Source organism: Ursus arctos, unplaced genomic scaffold (genome assembly GCF_023065955.2).
Source record: "Ursus arctos isolate Adak ecotype North America unplaced genomic scaffold, UrsArc2.0 scaffold_19, whole genome shotgun sequence".
Classification (NCBI taxonomy): Eukaryota; Metazoa; Chordata; class Mammalia; order Carnivora; family Ursidae; genus Ursus; species Ursus arctos.
Window position 1 is genome coordinate 15,359,603 of NW_026622863.1, and position 21,158 is coordinate 15,380,760.

General features: G+C 51.5%; 1 protein-coding gene across 4 annotated transcripts in view; it reads right to left on the bottom strand.

Moving 5' to 3' along the window:
* SLC38A7 (solute carrier family 38 member 7) overlaps positions 1-17,989 on the bottom strand; it is a 34,362-nt gene extending 16,373 nt beyond the window's left edge. For 2 of the 4 annotated variants that reach the window (XR_008960135.1, XM_044382424.3), the window contains exons 1-11: positions 17,919-17,989; positions 17,179-17,315; positions 15,645-16,064; positions 14,703-14,901; positions 14,331-14,475; positions 13,242-13,340; positions 12,552-12,609; positions 12,221-12,335; positions 10,730-10,877; positions 10,114-10,313; positions 9,254-9,308 (exon numbers count right to left, since the gene is read on the bottom strand). Coding sequence is in view for 3 of the 4 variants with exons in the window: in XM_044382424.3 (XP_044238359.1) it covers positions 9,254-9,308; positions 10,114-10,313; positions 10,730-10,877; positions 12,221-12,335; positions 12,552-12,609; positions 13,242-13,340; positions 14,331-14,475; positions 14,703-14,901; positions 15,645-15,914 (1,289 nt within the window). In the remaining variant the exon portion in view is untranslated. Of the gene's footprint in view, positions 1-5,993; positions 7,951-9,253; positions 9,309-10,113; positions 10,314-10,729; positions 10,878-12,220; positions 12,336-12,551; positions 12,610-13,241; positions 13,341-14,330; positions 14,476-14,702; positions 14,902-15,644; positions 16,065-17,178; positions 17,316-17,918 lie in introns of those variants that run through there. The other 2 variants (XM_044382423.3, XM_026494898.4) reach the window with 2 other exon arrangements.
* Between the last annotated feature and the right edge of the window lie 3,169 nt (positions 17,990-21,158).

Sequence of the window (21,158 nt, forward strand, 5' to 3'; positions counted from 1 at the left end):
TGGGCTCCACACCCAGTGTGGAGCCCATTGTGGAGTTCGAACTCACAACCCTGAGATCAGGACTTGAACCGAGACCAAGAGTAGGACACTTGACTGACTGAGCCACCCAGGCATCCCTCTCCTTCATCTCTGAAGGATAATTTCACAGGGTACAGAATTCTAGGTTGGTGGGGTTTTTTTCTTTCAATATTTAAAATATTTTACTCTGCTCTCTTCTTGCTTATATGGTGTCTGAGAAGAAGTCAGATGTAGTTTTTTTTTTTTTTAAGATTTCATTTATTTATTTGAGAGAGAGAGAGAGGGAGGCAGAGCACAAAGGGAGAGGGAGAAACAGACTCCCTGCCAAGTGGAGAGCCTGATGTGGGGCTTGATCCCAGGATTCCGAGACCATGACCCAAGCCAAAGGCAGATGCTTAACTGACTGAGCCACCCAGGCACCCCTCAAATGTAGTTCTTATCTTCGCTTCTCTGTAGATGTTCTCCCCACCTCCCCCCACACCTGCCCCCAGCTCTTTCAGGATGTTTAAATTTATCTTTGACTTTTTGTATTTTGAAAATGATATGACTAGGTGTCATTTTTTCTTAAAGTAATCTTCACACCCAATGTGAGGCTCAAACTCACAACCCTGACATCAAGAATCCTATGTTCTACCAACTGAGCCAGCCAGGTGCCCCTAGGTGTCATATTTTTTGGCATTCATGCTAATTGGTGTTCTCTGACCTTCCTGGATCTGTGGTTTGGTGTGTGACATTAATTTAGGGGGAATTCTCAGTCATTATTTTTTCAAGAAAAATTTTTTCTGTTCCTTTCTGTCTTCTTCTGGTACTTCCATGATGTGTACGATAGTCCCTTACAGTTCTTGGATATTCTTTTCTGTTTTTGTTTTGTTTTTAGTCTTTTTTTCTATTTACTGTTCAGTTTTGGAGGTTTCCATTGAGAAATCCTAAAGCTCAGAGTCTTTCCTCAGCTGTTTCCAATCTACTCATAGCCCATCAAAGTCATTCTTCATCTCTCTTACAGTGTTTTTGATCTCTTGCATTTCTTATCGTTTCTTAGAATTTCCATCTCTCTGTGTGCATTGTCCATGTATTCTTGCATGCTGTTTACTTTATCCACCAGAGCTCTTTTAGCCTATTGATCATCGTTTTAAATTCCTTGTCTAGGGGCGCCTGGCTGGCTCAGTCAGTTAAGCACGTCTTCGGCTCAGGTCATGATCCCAGAGTCCTGGGATGGAGCCCTACATCAGGCTCCTGGCTAGGTGGGGAGTCTGCTTCTCTCTCTGCCCCTCCCCCCACTGGTGCTCGCTCTCGCTCTCTCTCTCAAATAAATAAATAAAATCTTAAAAAAAATAAATGCCTTGTCTGTTAATTCTGTCATCCTTGCCATATCTGACTGTATTTTTGGCCTCTAGTATGTCTCATAATTTTTTCTTGATAACTGGACATAACGGACTAGGTAAAAAGAACTGCTGTAAACAGGCTTTTTCATAAAAGAGTGGCAAGGTGTTGGAGGAAGGGAAGCATTCTGTAGTCCTATGACTAAACCGCAGTCTTCAGTGATTCTGTGTGCCCCTGGACCGTGAACCTCGCACATGCTTCTCATTTCTCCCTCCAGTCTTCTCTAGATGGGACAGGGCAGGTAGAGTGGGCCAGACCCCTGTATTTCCTTTGCTGCACATGGAAAGCTAGAGCTGGCTGGAGTTGGGTGTTCCCCTTCCTTAGTCAGTGAGGCTCTGATAAAAATCCCAGCAGCTTAGGCCCTGGTGGTTAAATTTTAAGTTTCCCCTGAGGGCAGATCTTAAAGAACAGAATGCTCTGGGATGTTTCAAAATGGTTTCTTCTTCTCCTGCCTCCTGGAAACTTGAGGTGATTTTTCTGATGTTTACTATGAGAACCTATAGAGCTCCAGGAGGCAAAATGCACCAAGGTGGGCCCCCTCCCACGACTGGGTCCCCCTGTTTTTCTCGCTCAGATGTGTGCCCATTGAGCCTCCGGTAATTCGTCAGTTACAGCTCTGGGGTCCCTACCCTGCAACCGGTTCCTGGAGAGCTTTCTGCCTGTGGGCTTCTGCCTTTTACTTGCCTGTCACTCCCCAGTTTTTTTTGGGGGGGGGGCAGGTGTGTGCCCTGTAATCTGATCTTACGGATCTAAGAAGAGTTGTCGGCTTTGCATTTTGTTCAGCTTTTTACTTGTTAGGATGGAGTGGCCTCTTCCAAGCTTCTTACATGCTGGACTGGAAACACATCAATTTCATTTTTAATGGGAGAATGAAAGAATCTTGTGCCTGTTCCCTCCCAGGAAACACAAAGTGTTCCTTCTCAGGACAGTGTGTCTGCCTTCTTCCTGGCTACAGTGTCTCTGGCCTTCTTCATACCTACTGAAATTTTTTTCATTGTATCACAGCAATGAATTACCAAGTCTGGATTTGGAAGAGCCAGTCTACATCTAGCACAGGTACCTACCCAATTGGTTTCTGTGATTATTTGATTGGCCTGATTCCCCCAACAGACTGGAGGGCAGAATCTAGAGATGGTCCTGCCCCCAATATCTGGGCATCACTCAGGGTTCTAGGCAGCAGGCAAATCACCGGGAGCCTAAGGGACTCAGACAACAGGAGGCTCAGCTTTCGTAAGAAGAAACACACAAAGCTGACCTCTATTGACCAAAAGAAGAAACAGCAGTAACTCTCCTTCCAGTACAGGGAAACGATCAACAACATAATCCCGGCCAGTTTCCAGGCACTTCACCTATGTGATCACGCCACTTGTCCTGGGATTTACAATATTGACGTCTATAAGGTGGGCACCACCACTCCCACTTCAGAGCTGAGAAAAGCGGGGTTGAGACGTGAACTGACTCCCTCGGTTTCTGCAGGTAAAAGCACTGCTAAAACCCTCCCCAGGTCCATTGGAGGCCAACGCTTGCTCTGTCCACCAGTCCCCTGCTACTCAAAGTGCGGTCCAAGGACCAGAGCACAGGCAACATGGGCAGTATTAGCAATACAGACTTCACGGGATGCCTGGGTGGTTCAGTTGGGGAGGTGTCCGACTCCTGGTTTTGGCTCACGTCATGATCTCAGGGTCGTGAGACGGAGCCCACGTAAGGCTCTGTGTTCAGCAGGGAGTCTGCTTGGGATTCTCTCTCCCCCCTTTCCTGTTGCCCCCCCCAATAAATAAATAAATAAACCTTAAAAAAAATCCATTAATACAGACTTCAGGCCCCATCTACTGAATCAGAATTTGTATCCTAAGGAGATAAACATTCTGTCTGCACCATAAAGCTTGAGGAGCACCCTGACTCCCAGGAAGCAGTAGGGAATCCCAGTTTGTCTTCTTGAGGAGACGCTGAGTTCTCCTATTTATTCTGTGAATGTGGATTTCCGGCTACAAAGCACTTCCGTTCATTTTTCACTACTGTCTTTACCTTGTCTCCCTTTTCCCCTGGGAGGTGAATAAGGTCAGTGATTATCCTTCTGACTTTAGAGAAGCCGGGAGGGAGGAAGCAATCTGCCTGGAGCTACTGGTCAGCAGGCATCCCAGCTCTTGACATGGATTGGTTGGGAGGACGATCCAAGGGTTCCAAGATCTGGTGTTGGCACCAGCAAGGGGGGGAATGTAGGTTCCCGAGCTTGCCTTCAGGGGTCAGAAAGCATGAGGCTGGCTCTGAGAGAGCCTTCTGCCCACTTGTTCATCCATGAAGGAGGAGTGCGGTCTGACTCCAACTTTACAACTTGTGTGTCCCTGAGCAAACTACGGGACAATCTCTCTTAGCCTTCTCTTCAGAGCTAGGATGAGGATCAGAAGAGGATGATGCGGGGCACCTGGGTGGCTCAGTCGGTTAAGCTTCTGCCTTCAGCTCAGGTCATGATCCCAAAGTCCTGGAATCGAGCCTGGGTCGGGCTCCCCACTCAGCAGGGAGTCTGCTTCTCCCTCTGCCTCTCCTCTCTGTCACTATCTCTGCCTCTCTCTCTCAAATAAATAAAATCTTAAAAAAAAAAAGAAAGAAAAAGAGCATGATGCAGGTGGAGCGCCAGCACAAGGCCGGAACTGACAAAAGGTCTTCGCTATTCACTCACTCGCTCTACAGCTACAGGGCAGGGCTTACTTCGTGCCAGGCTCTGGGCTAAGACGCCAGATGGATAAAAGTGTTAAAAAGAAAACCACAGGCCCAAGGTGGAGTCATTTGCCCCCGGGATAGCAACATGAGACTTCAATGCAGTTTCAGCCTCCCCCAGAAATGTCTTAACTGATTAGCCAGGAATTTTCTGGTCAGCACCACGGAGGCAATCGGTCACCTGGGCCCTCTCCATCCCCCAAAGGAAGACGAAGTAATCCACTTAAGATCCCCTGCCCTTCCCTTTAAGGGAAGGTGACTTTGCCTGAAGCAATCCTTTCTTTTCTTTTGCTAATAAAACCACATTGTCCCACTCCCCTTCCCCTAAAAACCTTCCATTTTGCACCACTGCATGGAGCATCTCTGTACTTGCTACATAGGATACTGCGGGATTCACGATCTGCCTAGTAAAGCCTATCTGATCTTCAAATTTACCCAGTTGAATTTTTTTTTTTTTTTTTTTTGAGAGAGAGAGAGGGAATGGGGAGGGGCAGATGGAGAGGGAGAGCATCCTAAGCAGGCTCCGTGCTGAACACAGAGCTAGGACATGGGGCTCCATCTCACAGCCCTGAGATCACGACCTGAGCTGAAATCACGTGGGACACTTAACTGACTGAGCCACCCAGGCGCCCCTGAATTTTGTTTTTGAACAGGAGATATGCCCTTGCCCCCATGGAGATTACAGTGTAACAGGGGATATATGACCAAGTGCTTACAAGCATGATGAACAAAACAGGGAATGTCTTAAGTGTAATGAATGAATGGTATTCACGGCTGTTTGCCTTAGCACGGGTGTAACCCTTCCTTCTTTCTGTTCACTCAGAGAAAGTGAGAACAAGCTTCAAGCTCTGGTCTCCAGAGTCCCGTGGGAAGCGTGGCCCAAAGCTGTCTCACCCCTCCAAGCCCTTCAAAAGTTCTAGGCCACTTCAGAAGTATTCTCTCCCTGGAGAGCCCCCACTCCCACCAGGAGGGAAAGGGAGCGTGGTGGAAGATGAGCTGGTTAGACTTTACCCTATGGGCAAGTCTCATCCCTGCTGCTCTCCCACACCTGGGTGATACTCCACAGACAATAGCCACTTTTCAGTTCTTCAAATACCAAGTACCAAACACCAAATTCTTCCCCACAGGGCTTCTGCGCATGCATTCCCATGGCCTGGAAAGGTTTCCCCACCTCTCTTCATTTTGTTTATTCCTACTCATCATTCAGGGGCCAGCTTAAATGTCACTTCCTCCAGGAAGACTTTCCTGACTCTCCAGACATGCTTGAGGCCCTCCCAAAGAGAACATTCTATATATTCTCTTCTTGGCACATACCACAACTTGCAAGTGTGTGCTTGTGTGACCACTTGCTCAGCATCAGTCTTACCCAGTAGCCCGAGAGTGGAGCTACTGTCTGTTTTGCTGAGTATCTTCCTGCCAGCCCTGAGTGGTGCTTAGCTCCACAACCAGGACAGCCAAGGCCTGCTCAACACATGTCTCTGAAGGGATGAGGGTGGTAGTTCAGGAGTTTGAAGCTCATCCCAGAACGTGAGGTCAGCGTGAAGTCAGCAAGACATGCAGCAGACAGGCCGGTCTGAAGCCATAGGGTGTGGGGAAGACACGAGGTGGACTTGAGCCAAGGCAGAGGCAGCGAGACAGGAGACCGGGGCAAATCCCCAGGTTGGCAGGGAAGGGCTGATGGGATGAGGAACCAAGGGGAGGCATCAAGAACCACTTGCACGTTCTCATCTTGGTAAAGGGAGCATGGTAGTACTCCTGCCTGAGAAAGGGGTCAAAGTCGATAAGGCCAAAAGTCCTTGCCACGACCCTCCCCTCCCAGCCTATCTCCGTCCTGTCAGCGGCCTGGACTCTGCCCCAGCACCAGACGGAGGCCACACAGCTCAGCGGCACAGCCTGTTTTTATTAAACCATCCTCCCTGGTACGAATGTGCGCAAGTAGAAAGGAAACGGTAAAATACCCTGGCGGGGGGGGCAGGGCAGGGGCTCCTGAGGTTAGGCCAGGTGGCCAGATTCCAGCTCCTTTTCCTTCTGTGTGATGACTCCCCTCACATCCCCCATCCCTCGGCTGAAATCCAACATCAGGAGCCTATGTAGCCCTGCTGACTGGACCGTCCTAACCTTGGCAGGGATGGGCGCTGGAAGGGCCTGGGGCCGTGCAGGGGCTGAGAGAAAACAGCAGTGTGGGTCTGGCTCAGGGGCTCAGGGTGGGGGGATGGGAGGAAAGGTGGTCATCCCGTCTGGGAACTGAGCAGAAGCCTATCTGGCTGCCAGCCAGCCTCTGCTTCTGTGATCTCATCGCCCTGAGTGGTGGGCTGCTGTGTGGGGGTCCCCCGCTCACCCTTGCTACAGAGGTTTAGGACAGGAGGGGCCGAGGAAATGCTGGGAGTTCCAGGTGGAGGAAGCCCGATTCAATGCCTGGGACTGGTCAAAGTGAAGAGCCAAAGAGGGAAAAATGGGAATGCAGACCAGGAGAGTGTCCCTCCTCACCCCACCTGGGGCACAATCCATTTGTGACCTCAGTGTGACTGACAGGCCGCTGAGGCCAGGCCTGGTGGATCCCTGGAGTGGCGGAAACTGACAAGAGGTTTGGCACACCCCCTACTACCCCTAGGCTTACATGAGCAGGAGAGACTGAGCTAGAAAAATGGGGTAGGGGGTGAAGAAACCACGCAGGGAGGGAGCAGACAAGATCTGGACTGGAAGGGATACTTCCAGACTGGCGTGACTACACTCGAATGTTGCCTAGTCAGTGACAACGCAGCCACTCTTCTTCTCTGTGGGCTATCCCGCTAGGGCTGACAGGGAAGAAGTGACTGGAGGGCAGGCAGAAGAGAAGCAGTCATTGAAAGAGAAGGTATCAGAGAGGCTCACCTTGACCCTGACTAGCCCAGCCTGAATGGGTTTGGAAGGTTCCCAGCCTTCTCTATCACCCGCCCTGTGCCTCTGAAACGAGGGGCCCACCTGAAATCAGAGAGAGAAAAGCAGACATCCTGCCAAGGGAAAAGCTAACTGAGGAGGACTCACAGCACCGTGGCAGCACGGCGCGGCCCCGGCCTCTGGTTCGGAGCCGGGCTGGCACCATTTGTAAACATTAGACTTGATGATGTCTGGCGATGGAGGAAGATAGGGATGCCTGGACCCTCAGGTTTGGGGAAAGAGGCCCCAGGATGGGGTGGACAAGACATGACTCAATCTACCTCTGTGCATCTGTATGACTTTTGTGCTACCTTTGGAAGTTGCCAGATCCCAGAGAAGCCACTGCGGGCCAAGCGGCTGATAATCTGGAGCAGGGGCTGAGTCCCGGGGTAGTGAGCGCAGCTCCTGCTCGGGACAGGCTGCTCTGTGGAGGATGGCGGTGGCCCTTTGCCCGCACTCCTTCTCCAAAGGAGAATCAGGCTGGGTTCTTTTTTTTGGAGGTGTTCCGACCCCCTTCACCCATGTTCTTCAGGCATGGAGAAGGGAGAGTTGGAGGACAGGGATGGTTCTTCCGTGACACAAGACCTCCTCCCCCCATCCTCACCCTGCTGGGACTGGAGAGCAGGAGGGGAGCCGGGTTTGAGCTGTCCAGAGGTGTGAGGACTGATTTCACTCCAGAACTGTCCCTGCAAAAGGATGTCCTGACGTCATCCCATCAGTAAAGGGGAATGATGCTGGACTCAGGGTGGCCCCACAGCTCGAAGGGATGGGTTCCTGGGTCCAGTGGCAAAGGCCATGTGTTGCCTGGGAGGCAGTGGTTATGCCAAGAGATCCACAAAGATGGCGTTGGCTGTGGTCTGGCCGAAGATGAAGGCTCCCAGGGTGACCAAGAGGACACCATAACTGACCAGCGCCCACCAGCTGTAGGGCAGAGGGAGAGAGGGGCCTCATCAGTCAACCCACCCTTGACTTTGCAGACTTTATATAAATGTATGTATCAGTTAATTATTGTAATTACTTATACCACTTCGCCCGTGGGTAGAGCACGTCCTACTTCTAAATGACTTTTCATACAAAGGTATATGGGGCCAGGTGTATGATCCCTAGACCATGGGCCAGGAGATCAAGACCTAATGGGATTCACTGACTGGTCACAACAAGCCAAGGGCAGAACCAGGATTAGAATGCATGTGTCCTGATGGAAACATGTTCAAGAAAAAGCAGTTCACATGGAGTGTGATCCACTCCATTCACACACACAAAAAAGCAGACATCTGCAAATCTACGTATCAAAAATAGCAACAGGGCATTAAGAGAGTACAACAGGGTATTGAGATTAAGGGTGATTTTAATTTTCTTCTTTAGACTTATATTTTTAAAGTTTTCTATAATGAATATTACTCACACAATTTTTTTAAAAAAAGCTTGCAACCTGTTTTCAACAAACTCTGTACTATTCAAAGAAACGTGGATATTAAAACAATGTCATGTTTTTCATCTATCAAACTAACAGAAATTTAAAAGGCTGTTCCATACAGTACTGGCAGGGCTGTGGAGAGGGGGACACTCTCACTTTCTGTTACTAGGACTCTGACTGGTACTGTTTCTAGAGGGAAATTTGAACCCATGTGCAAAAGTAAAAACGAGCATGTCCCATGATCCAGCAATTTCCTTCTAAGAATTGATCCTATCAAGATCCTCAAAACAGGTGTGCCAAGATGTCCATGTATAAGAGTATTCATGCATTCATAAGAGAGAACACTCTGCAGCCCTCAAAAAAGGGAAGAAGTGGACGGATCTTCTTGTGCTGACATAGAGATCTCCAAGACACATGGTTAAGTGAAAGCAAGCAAGCTGTAGAAACGTCTGGCATGAAGCCATTTTTGGGAAGCCCAAACTAGACACAGAGCCTCACAGGCTTGTGCATACACATAGTGCATACACATACATGCTTCATGCACACAGAGCTCTCTCAGGAGGAGGGACTGGTGGGGAGTGGGCTGCAGGGGCAAGAGGGCCTTCCGCGTTTTTCTGTGAAGTCCTTCAGTAGCATTGGAGCTGTTACAACCAGCACGTACCACCCATTTAAAAAGGGAGTTAGACAACTCCTATGTTTTTCAAGTACACAAGTCTCTTGATCCCTGTTTTTAGCCCCTCATGCCCCCACCAGACCATCCCTCATCCAGCACTTCCGTGACATGACCGGCGGGGTGTCCTGCCTTACCTGGCCGGCTTGACTTCTTCCATCTCAGAGAGTTTGGCTTGAATGAGGCACAGCCCTGGAAGAGAAGAGGTGGCCCCCAGAGCTCAGGTGGTCTCCTTCACTCAGGCCCACCCTCCCCCTTTACCAAGAGGTCGTGGCGGTGAGTGGAGAAAGGCCTGTGTGTACTCTTCCAGATACTGCGTCTCCGCCCCTACGCCACACACAGCGGGAGGCCAGCACCTGACAGGCACCCCCCTGGTGACAGGCACCCCCCTGAGCTGCACGTGAGCCTCAGAGCTCACGAGGTGGCAGCGGAAGGTGATTCAGCAGCAGCCCCCACCTCACCCAGGACCCTTCCCAGTGTCCTTCTGAGCCAGTGTGAGCCGCCACTGCTCCAAGCAACATGGCAAGGGCTTTCAAGCTGGTCTCCCGGGAGGAATAAGCTGGGTACAGGCAGAACTCGTGGGCACATGGGCCCAGTTCCCCGGGGATCTGGCAGCAGACTCGTGTCTGAAGTCTCCCGACCTCTGCATCGGGGTGCTGCCACCAGACTCCATCACCCTCTGCGCTATCATGGGCAGAACAGGCCCGAGCCCTCACCGTCAGGCAGCAACAGATGTGTGAACGAAGTTAAGAGTGCAGGCTGTGCACCCAGGCAGACCTGGGTCAGAAAAGCTGCTACTCAATAGCTGAGTCTGTTAACTTCCTCCCATCTCCTCATCATCAAAGTGGAGATACCATCTGTACCTTCTTTTCAGGAGGGGCAGGGGTTAGCACAGAGCCTGAGGGGGATGGTTGATAAACACCCGCAGGACAGCAAGGGAGGAGCTGAGCCCGAAGACCCTGGGAGCCAGTGCTGCGGGGGTGCTGGGGGTCCCCACCTGGGAAGACAAAGATGAAGCAGGCGGCCAGGCCTCCAATGACCGAGATGACCTTGCCGATGTCAGGGATGAAGAGCGCCAGCAGCAGGGTGAGCAGGAACCAGACGAGGGTCTGCAGCACGCGCCGCCGCCGCTCCCGCCCCACGTCCTCCTCCACCGGCATCCCCTGGTAGCGCAGCCACAGGCCTTCGACCACCGCCCTGCCCACAAAGACAGTAGCTCAGAGGCCCCCGCTCCAGTTCCCGGAGCCAGACCTCTGAGTAGGTAGACGGGGGGGGGGGGGGGGGGGTAAGGCCCTAAGCTCTGAGTCTGTCTCCCATTCTGGGAAATGGGCCTAGCAGTACTCCTCCTGTGGTTGCCATGGGGACTGGACACTGGACGGGATGGTGGATGTGACACGCTTAGCTTGGCCTGGCCCAGGCTGTGCTCACCCCCTGGGAACTGATACTGTTATTCTCCTTGGGTACCTACAGGGCTAGGTGTTCAGGAAAGAATCTGGACTACAGCTTCTTAGAGGACTCACAGAAGGTCAAAAGACCATGTTCAAAGGGCTTTCAAAAAGGGAGGAGCCTGGGGGGGGGAGGTAGCACTCCCATGGGATAGGGAGGGGGCTCACCGCCCACAGAAGTGCAGGATGGGGTAGGAGGTGAGCACGCTCAGGATGATGAAGGCGCGGGCAACGGCCACAGCCATGTCCTCGGAAGGGTAGGACAGGAGCACGTCAGGGTCCACGGCAGCTCCAAAGGTCAGGAAGCCACAGATGCCTGAGGACAGGGACAAGAGGGCTGGGCAGGGGCGATCTTGGGAGGGTAAGGGGATGGACCGTTTATTCCTGGGGGCAACATCAGACAGGGAGGGCGCTGGAGCAGCTCTGGAGGCTGAGAGGGTGTCGGGCTGGGACCCAAGGCCTTCCCCCTGACTTCTCCCATCCTATCCCCACTGCCACCTTTGTCATCTTGAGCTCACCCAGCACATTTCTGTGTCAGAGCGTCTGCACGAACTTTCTGTCTGCCCAGCCCTTCACATCCCCATCCCCTCACCATTCAGGCCGCAGCTCAGATGTCCGCTCCTCAGAGAACGCGTCCACCCTGCCCACCCACAATAACCACTACCCCCCGGGCGCTCGCTCACGTCACCCTGCTCTGTTCTCCTCAGAGCACTCCTCTCTGTTTTTTGAACACTTGTTTACTGTGTGTCTCCCCAGCCAGAACACCAGCCCCAGGAGGACAGGGACTCTGCCTATTTGCCTCTCTTGTTCCTGGCTTTGTCTTCAGGGGGAGAATAGTGCTGGCCCCGTAACACCTGTGGAAGGAATCACAGGACCTGGTCTTCCTGGTCTTCCGGTCCTGCTCCATCATCCATTCCCCACGGGGCGCCCATAGCCATTTTTTGCCCAGACATGCCCCTGCTTGAAATGCTTCCTCTCTGGCTCCCAACCATCCGCAGGCCCAATAGGTCCTATCTGTTCCCTGTTTGGCCTCATTGCCTACCACCCATCTCCAACTCATTCCACTCTAGACCTTTCTGCCCCTGCCTCAGGGGCCTGGCATTTTCTGCCTCTCTGTCTGGAAAGCTCTTCTCCCAGCCCTTCAGATTCTGGCTCCTTCTCATCGCTGGGGTCCCCCCAGATGCCACCCCCTCAGAGAGGAGCCTCCTGTGAACCACCCCCTTTCTGTGAACCATGGCGGCTGTCCTCACCTCTCCCAGTCCCATTCACACCTTCCCTGTTTGACTGTCATGGTGGCATTCGTCACTGTCTGGAATGCCTTACTGATTCCTGATTTACTCTGTGACTCTCTCTGGCTAGACTGTCAATTCCACGAGAGCAGGACCATGGCTGTCGGTCTTCACGGCATCCCCCATGCTGGGAACAGTTCCTGGCACTTACTAGGCACTGACTGAGACCTGCTGAACGAATGGATAAATACAGCTCTCTCATTTGGACGGGAGGAAGCCCAAGGCAGCCCAGGTTCAAGCCAATGCCTACAGAAGCGTTTGATATGCTGGGAGTGCAGGGCTGTCCCCAGGAGAGCTGGGCTAGAGGACTTGGAGACGAAGAGGGAAATTGGGAGCACTCCAAGCCCAGCCCTCGGCGGGGTGCACTCACCTGTGCCCATGTAGACAGCGAGGGCGATGACCATGGCGGCTGTCACCACCCCACCCCACGTCTTCACCTTGGGCCGCCGCATGCTGTTGAAGACGGGCACGCTGCTCACGTGGCACTGTTAGGGTGAAGGTCACAGTTACGGGGGGAAATGACCCCTTCCCCCGTTTCCAGAGGATGGTACTTTGGGGACAAAAGACATGGGGACAAGGGACAAGTCCTAGGGCCCTGGCTCTGTCTTTCCTCCCAGGATGTCCCCATCCTCCCTGTACGTGGGTTCCAGCCCGGGGTGGGGAGCGAGCTGAGAGGACGACAGGAACCTTGCAACCGGCACCTGAAATCCGAAGCAGATGGTGGGCATAGCATTGAACACGGCCACCCAGGAAGCTGGCCTGTGGACAAACACACAAGAATCTGCTGCCCGTGTACCCCACAGAGCCACCGACCACCCCCAAGCCCTTCCTCTTCACTCAGCCCACCATGACCCTCTCCCACCACTATTCTACACATTCAAGCCCCTAACTCTGGAGACAGGGAGAGGGCACGTCTCCATTTCACAGGTCAGTAAACCAAGGCTCTGGAAGACCCTCCTGGGACCAAAATCCTGACTTTCTGGCTCCTGCACTGGGGCTTTTGCTTTCTTTTCTTTCTCTTTCAAAAACAGGAAACTTTTTTTTTTTTAATGACAAAACAGATTCGTCCTCATATAGGAAGATACAGAAATTACAGATGAGCGCAAGTGGCAAAAATGTGCAAACCCACCCTGGTAGTCTCCATAACCAGAGGCCTCGTCTCATGATGGCTCATCTGTTGGGTACTGGTGGCAAAGTTCCCCGGTCTCTGGTTCTCGCTCTTCCCTCCAATAAGAAGAGATAAGGACTTCCTGCCTCCTTCCTACAATGACTGATAGGTCAAGCTCTGGTGAGCTAATGAGCCTTGAGAAGGGCACCTGTGTGGCCTTTAATGTCTGACCCAGCACCTGCTGGGGCCTAAGTGGTGGCTTCCCCCAGGGGTTCTTACCAACCTGGTCAGGATGTCCCCTGGGGTCATCTCTTTATCTGGCCAGATATATTTGATGATAATGATGGCAGTGACGTACCAGGTGCCCACGACGCTCAAGAAGCTGCCAGAAAGAAAAGATTGGACTTACTCTTCCCCAGCCCCAGCTGCCCTCCTGATTCCACCCCAGGGAGTATCCACCTTCAGCTCTAGTGACCACAGTGTCTACTGAATGAACTGGGAGACTATTCCACACAAAGATTTAAAAAAAAATGCATAAGAAATAAGTTTTAGAGGGGCGCCTGGCTGGCTCAGTCAGAAGAGCATGCGACTCTGGATCCTGGAGTCATGAATTTGAGCCTCACACTGGGTGTAGAAATTAAATAAACTTAAAAAACAAGTAAGTTTTAGAGAAACTGGTCACAGCTTGGAGGGAGTCAGACCCCAAGAGGGGGCCAAACTGACATTTCTGATCATTAGGAGAGGCACTGGTTCAGCTCCATGGCTCAGAGGTCTGGGCTTCAAAGCACATCTGTTATTTCCCTCAGTGCAGCCCCCGCTCGGTGACAGCTGCGAGCAGAGCCCTTGAGAACCAGGGGATGCCGAAGGTAAAAGGGCTGAAGATTCAAATACTGGGATGTCAACATGAAAAGGGACATGGAGACGGCTGAGTGAGACCCTGTCAATTACGGGTCGCAGGAAAGAGCTCAGAATCATACAGCTTTTCAGACCCTGAGTCAGGAAGCCAGTCCGCTCCCTTCATACCAAGCTGCAAGGAACACGGGGCCAGGCTTGACAATTCCAAAATGATCCAAAATCCACTCTCCCCAGGAAAACCACAGCCCCGGCCAGGAAGCTGCCTTCACATTCCTGATTATCACCTGTCCCTTCTTTGACAAGGACATTTGGAGCTGAGTCTCTCACTGATGCAAAGGGCCACTGTCTTCCTTGTTGCTGACACCAAAGGAATCCTTAGGCTGGAAGCCTTGCAAGCCCTGTCCACCCTGCTTTGCCCACTCTTGCTGCCCCAGAAGGAGAGGGCTTCTCCAGCAGCGCCTGGGTCTCTAGCTGCCTGTGATTCCATCTGGCCTGGGCTGGGGTGGGGCCTCCGAACCTGGCGTATTTCTGGAAGCCGATCTCTCTGGGGATGGATAGGGGCAGGATGAAGAGGAAGGCAGTGAGGCTGATGGTGAATTTTCGGTCTGTGTACCAGGGGCTGCCGCTGGCCCCCTCAGGCTCCTTGGCCATCACAGCTATAACTGCACAGGAAGGAAGGAGGGAATGTTACGCGAGGCTCCTGCAGGCTGCGGCCCTCCTTCTCTGGTGAGCCTCAGGGCCTCCATCAGCGTAACTGAGGAGGGAGGATTCGCAGAAGAATGCCGGACCCAGGCTAGGCCCTGGGCAGGTGTTCATGCCCGTTCCCTCCCCCCGGGGATCCCCAGGGCTGAGGGGGAGGGACAAAGTAGGTCTTGAAGGGGAGCCTCACTCTTGTCTTGTTGGTCCCCGATGATGATGAGGAAGGCGATGCAGGTGCCGAAGGTGTAGACGGCAATGGTCACCTCACAAAGCACTCCCGTCAGCTTGCCGCACACGGCCCACACCACCTCCTGGTAGGTCCTCTCGTTGCTGGCCTGGGAGCAATAGGCCAGGATGACAAGGCCGCTGATGATGAAGACCAGCATGCCCTGCAGGCAGGACAGAGCCAGACAGTGTGGGGAAGGCCTGGCACCAAAGGGCGGCCTGGTCTTGCCCAGCATTTACTAGGCCAATGCCCGAAGCCAGTCTGGTAAATGAGTCTCATCTTGTTGGCAGCTTCACCAGATTGCTGGAGGCTGTGGGGAAGTTGAGCAGCCCCGCTCCTAGGCAGGCGCTGACGACGATGAAGATGGCCCCGATGGTGGAAGTGGTGCCTGAATGAGGCACCTCGAGTTGAGGTTTTTCTCTCAAAACAGAAGACGTTTTGTGGAAAATTTCAAACATACACAAGAGTAGACAGAATGGTATCATGAACCCCATTCACCCATCACTTGACTTCAAAAAATAATTCGTGGCCCATCTTGTTTCCGATATTCTCCCTCCCAGTCTGGATTATTTGGAAGGAAATACAGGCCATCAAATTATTTCACCAGTAAATAATTCAGCATGTAGTTCTAAAAGATAAGGGCCCACTTTTCAGACATAAACTACAAAATCATTAATTATGCAGTTGATGTACAAACTTCCCTGATTGCTGGGAAGCCTTCTGAAGCCTCCTCTGGGCTCCGAGGGAAGAATGCTGGAATAGATTAGTAATGTCTGCCAAGTGTGAGGGTGGGGACAGTGGTCGCATGTGTCACGTACTATCCTGAACGCAAAACGTTTCTTCTGAGGTAAAGAGCCCAGACCCAGCACCTGAACCGCATCTCCGCCCTAGTGGCCACACACTCACCATCTGCAGCGCCACGCCGGCTGCCACGCCCCCCGCAGTGCTGAAGGCCGCGGGGAAGTTGAGCAGCCCCGCTCCTAGGCAGGCGTTGACGACGATGAAGATGGCCCCGATGGTGGAAGTGGTGCCTGTGCCCAGACCCTCAGGAGAGGCCTCCCCTTCGCTCTTGGGGGCTGTGTCCACACAGGGACTCTGCAGCAGACGGGCCCGCTCCCCGGAGTCCGTGCTCGAGCCCCACTCGCCGAGGTCACTGTTGATGCTGACCTGGGCCATGGCCCCGGGAGCCCTCTTCCCGCGGGGTCTGCAGATTCAGCTCACAATCACATCCCCTGGGCAGCTGATGAACACCTTCAGCTGGAGGGGAGCACCGGCCTGTTTGGGACTACTATCCCAGGAGGCCTGTGAGCTCCGGCTCCTCTCAACCTAGATGGGAGAGACATGTACTACTGTTATCCTGAGATGGGCACAGAAGGCTGCAACAACATTCTGAAGGTCAGAGGGCTGAGATTCAAACCCAGGTGAGCCTCTGTACAGAATACTGCCTTGGGTACCACAGCATAGGGTGGCAGAGACAGAAATACATCCGACGCAGATCTTGCTTGCCTCAGGCTTACAGACCCTCAGGATCAATAAGACAGACATAAAACAGAGGAGTACTAACACATCGGCACTACAGAGAGGCTCCACGTTGGGCAGGAGTATCACGGACATATCTTATCTCAGTCCTTACCACAGTGGTCATAAAGTTCAGAGAGATCATATCACCGACCCAGGATTATACATTAGCAAGAGGGAGAACAGGATTTGGATCTAAATCTACCTGGCTTCCTAGCCTATTTCTACACCACAGGGTTGCAAGGGCAGCCCTCACTTAGAACGGGGGATATTTCAATGTATTACAGTCCCACATACCTCCCTCTGGCCCTGAGTCTAAATTCTTCATAGCTTTCAAACCCTTCAAAATTCAAGGCTAATTCTCAGTCTTCTCCCGAGAGACTGACCTAACCATTGCCCATCAGAGAGGCATCTCTCTGATGCCCTCAGTACACTGGGGGGGGGGGGCGTTAGAATGGCTAACGAGACCCCCAAGGTAGTCAGATGCTTCTCATTTCTCCTTCTGGTGATGGCTGAACAAAGGTAGGAATTGTACACTCCTGAGAGGTTAAAGGAAGAATGTGGGTGCTCTCAGGCAACCGTCACCAAGCATGCAACCAAGGGACCCAGTTCCAGAGGAAATCTCTTTGCTGGCTCCAAGTCCAGAAAGATCAGTCAGATGCCACAGGGCTTCCTCTTATGCAACTGTTAGCCAACTGGTAACTCAGCAAAGAATCAAAGCTGTGAGGAGTGGAGGCAGAGTTTGGGGCTCCCAGCTTGCTGGCATAGCTCCAGAGAGAGCCGTGCGAAGTCAGCACTCGCAGAGCTGTGAGACCTCCTCTTCCACCCTGCTTGCGTCTCGGACACAGCGGTCTCGGACGCAGTCCAAGATCTCTCAGCTCCTCTCCCTCACAGGTCCTCAGCTCCACAACCCCCAGCTTACCTGCTATCTCCACCTGACCGCTGCGGGTGGAGGATGTTTTCTTACAGCTCTTTCTCCCCAAGGAGCTGGGATCTGATTTTCCTCACTTTCCTCTCCGTCCCCAATTTCTTCTTTCTCAAAACTTCACCTAAAATCGGCTGTCAGCAGAGAGAAGAGTTTGAGCTGGTTCTGTGCTGGTCAGCGGAGTGGGGGGAAGTGAGCAGCTCTGACGCTAACTCACAGAACGGAGCACCAGATCAGTCAGGGGAACAGGCCCAGGGAAGAGAAAAGCCTAGAGCAATGTCACAGTAGGTAGTTGGCAGAACCAGAACTAGAAGCCTGATGTCCACCGGCTCAGGCCAGAGCTGTAACCACTGCCGTGGGCCCCCTCCCATTCCAATCGGAGGGGGTTCCCAGTCCAGCCTGGAGCTGGATCCCAGAAAGGCGCAGGGTGGGCTGCACTGGGAAGTGGGCCTGGGCGCACCCGGAGCAGAGAAGAGGATTCCCAGGCCCCAAGCAAGGCTAGAGGGCTGCTGTGAGGTAAGCTAGGGAGGCGCACGGGACTCGATCCGGGCCTAGCACCAGGTGGAGACAGTCGGGGCTACGGCGCGGCAAAGCCGGCCTAACTGAGGCTGGGCGGGGGGCCGAGGATGCCGGGCTTCGGAGCTCTGCAGGGAGCGGGCAGGACTCTGCCGCAGCGGGGGGCCCCGGACCGGCCTTAACGCTTCCACCCTCCACAGCCCCCACCTCCTGCCACCTACCTACGGTGCTTCACACCAGAGCCGGCTGCAGGGACACGTGAGCCGCGGTCATATGACCGCCTGGGCTCCAGCGGGCCGCGGGAGACGCTGGGAGTTGTAGTTTTCCGCAGGCTTTAGTCTTGGATGGCAGCAGCTCCCTGAATCCTCAACCCCACAACATTGACCCTCTCGGCGCTCAGCTCACCATGCTTATCCTGTTAGTTTTAATCCTGGTCTCTCGGCCAAGCCAAACACTCCTCCTTCCTCCTAGGAAGAGCAAGGTGTCTTTGGTGTCTTTGCCAGTCCCATGAAGCAGGCAAGCCTATTTGGCCTCCTTATCCTCCTTTGTCTCCCTCCTTGCCTTCAGGTCCACGACTAGTGACCCCGTGGTTTCTTTCACCCAGGACAGCGAGGGACACGTTTACCTCCTTGAACTATGCAGTCTTTCCTACCAGAGGACTGGTCTGAGTATTGTTGATGGCCATAACCCAGGGCCTAGATTTTTTTTTTTTTTTAAGATTTTATTTATTTACTTGACACAGAGAGAGAGAGTGTGAGAGAGGGAACACAAGCAGGGGGAGTGGAAGAGGGAGAAACAGGCTTTCCGCTGAGCAGGGAGCCTGTCTCAGGGATTGATCCGAGGACATGGGGATCATGACCCCAATGGAAGGGAGATGCTGAACGACTGAGCCACCCAGGGGCCCAGGGCCTAGATTCTAAAAGTTTCTGGGGCATCTAGTTACTCATGTAAATAAACAGCTGAATGAAGGAATGGATGTCCAGAGCCCTGGCTTCTGTTCCTGGCTCTGTGACACTTGCAAGCTGTCCCATAATCTTTGGCATTCCAATGTCCTCGGTCTGTATTAGAAGATGCTCTCCACTACACCTATCTGTCCACACATCAAAGGTCCTCACTGATGAGGGAACACAGGGAATGCCATAGAAACCTGTCATCTTTTTTAACTGAGATTTTTATTGAGATCACTGTAGATTCATGTGCAGTTATAAGAAATAATACGAGGAGCTCCTGTGTACCCTTTACCGTTTCCCTCAATGGTGACTATTTGCAAAACTGCAATACAATATAACAACCAGAATGTTGACATTGATCATATTCAGATTTCCTCAGTTATATGTATAGTCACGTTTAGGTGTGTATTTAGTTCTATACAATTTAATCACATGGGTAGGGTTTATATACATCCACAGCACATTCAAGGTAGTGAACATTTCCATCACAAGGTTCCCTCCTGTTGCTCTTTTTAACCATACTCACCTCCCTCCAGCAAGGCCACCCCTTCCATAACACCAGCAACCACTAATCTGTTCTCTATTTCTAAAAGTTTGTCGTTTCAAAAATGTTACATAAGGGGTGCCTGGGTGGCTCAGTTGGTCAAGTGTCTGCCTTTGGCTCGGGTCCTGATCCCAGGGTCCTGGGATCAAGCCCTGCATCAGGTTCCCTGCTCAGCAGGGAGTCTGCTTCTCCTTCTCCTTCTGCCCCTCTCCCCTGCTTGTACTCTCTCTCTCAAATAAATAAAAATCTTAAAAAAAGTTATATAGGGGCGCCTGGGTGGCTCAGTCGTTAAGCATCTGCCTTTGGCTCAGGGCGTGATCCCAGGGTCCTGGGATCGAGCCCCGCATCGGGCTCCTCTGCTGGGAGGCTGCTTCTTCCTCTCCCACTCACCCTGCTTGTGTTCCCTCTCTTGCTGGCTGTCTTTCTCTCTTGTCAGATAAATAAATAAAATCTTTAAAAAAATTTTTTTTAAAAAGTTATATAAATGGAACGGAACAGTCTGTACTCAGGATTGGCTTTCTGTGTCTCAGCCTAGAGACACATCCAAGTTGTTGTGTATTAACACGTATGTTTTATTACTGAGTAGCATTCCACTCCACAGTATGTGTATACCAGTTTGTGTAACTAATCACTCATTGAAGGATAGCTGAGCTATTTGCAAATTTTTGAAACATAAGTAATTTCTTTGGGCTTTATGCATTTTACCATAAAATTCACCCTTTTTAATTTTTAAAAAAAGATTTATTGGGGCACCTGAGTGGCTCAGTCAGTTAAGCATCTGCTTTCGACTCAGGTCATGATCCCAAGGTCCTGTGTCCGGGCTCCCTACTCCATGGGGAAAATACTTCTCCCTCTGCCCCTCCTCCCACTTGTTCTTTCTCTCTCTAATAATAAATAAATAAAATCTTTAAAAAAATAAAAAAGATTTATTTATTTTAGAGGGAGAGAAACAGAAATAGTGAGCTGGGGGGAAGGACTAAGGGGGGCGCCCCATGTGGGGCTCCATCCTAAGACCCTGAGATCATAACCTGAGCCAAAATCAAGAGTCGGATGCTTAACCAACTCAGCCACCCAGGTGCCCCCAAATTCACTCTTTTAAAGTGTCCAGTACAGTGGTTTTTAGTATATTCAGAGTTTTGCAGTCTACCTAATTTCAGAACACTGCTATCACTCTTCCCAAAACTCTGTAACCATGAGTAGTCACTCTCCACTCCTGCTTTCTCTAAGCCCCTGAGAACTACTAATCTACTCGGTGCTTCTATGGAGTTGCTTGTTCTTGACATTGCATAAAAATAGAATCATATGTGAGTTCGTGTCACAAGAACATCCAGCTCAGATTGATATGTGACATTCTCATCACATATTTTGTCTTCTACTGTTTTCAAGGTTCATCCATGTTGGAGCGTATAATAGTACTTCATTCTTTTTTATTGCTGGTTAATATTCCATTGTTGGGCTAGTCCCCATTTTGTTTATTCATTCACCGCTTGACTGGACATTTGTGTTGTTTCCCGATTTTGGCTATTGTGAATAGCAGTGCTATAAACACTCACATACTATTGTGTGGACTTATGTTTTATCTTCAGTATTTACATAGGAGTAGAATTGCTGGGTCAGTAACTGTTCAAACTTTTGAGGAATTGCCAGACTGCTTTCCAAAACAGCTGCACCATTTTACATTCTTATGAGCAGTGTATGAGTTCCCAACTTCTCCACATCCTTGATAACCCTGGTTATCTTCTCTTTTTGCTTATACCTGTCCTAGTGGGTATGAAAGGATTCTCATTGTGGTTTTGATTTGCATTTCCCTGCTGTTAGCAACTTTTCAAGTGCTTATTGGCCATTCGTATGTCTTTTCTGGAGAAATGCCTATTCAGACCCTTTTCCCAGTTATTAATCAGGTTGTCTTCGTATTATTGATTTGTACCGGTTCTTTATATATTCTGTATACAAATCCCTTATCAGAT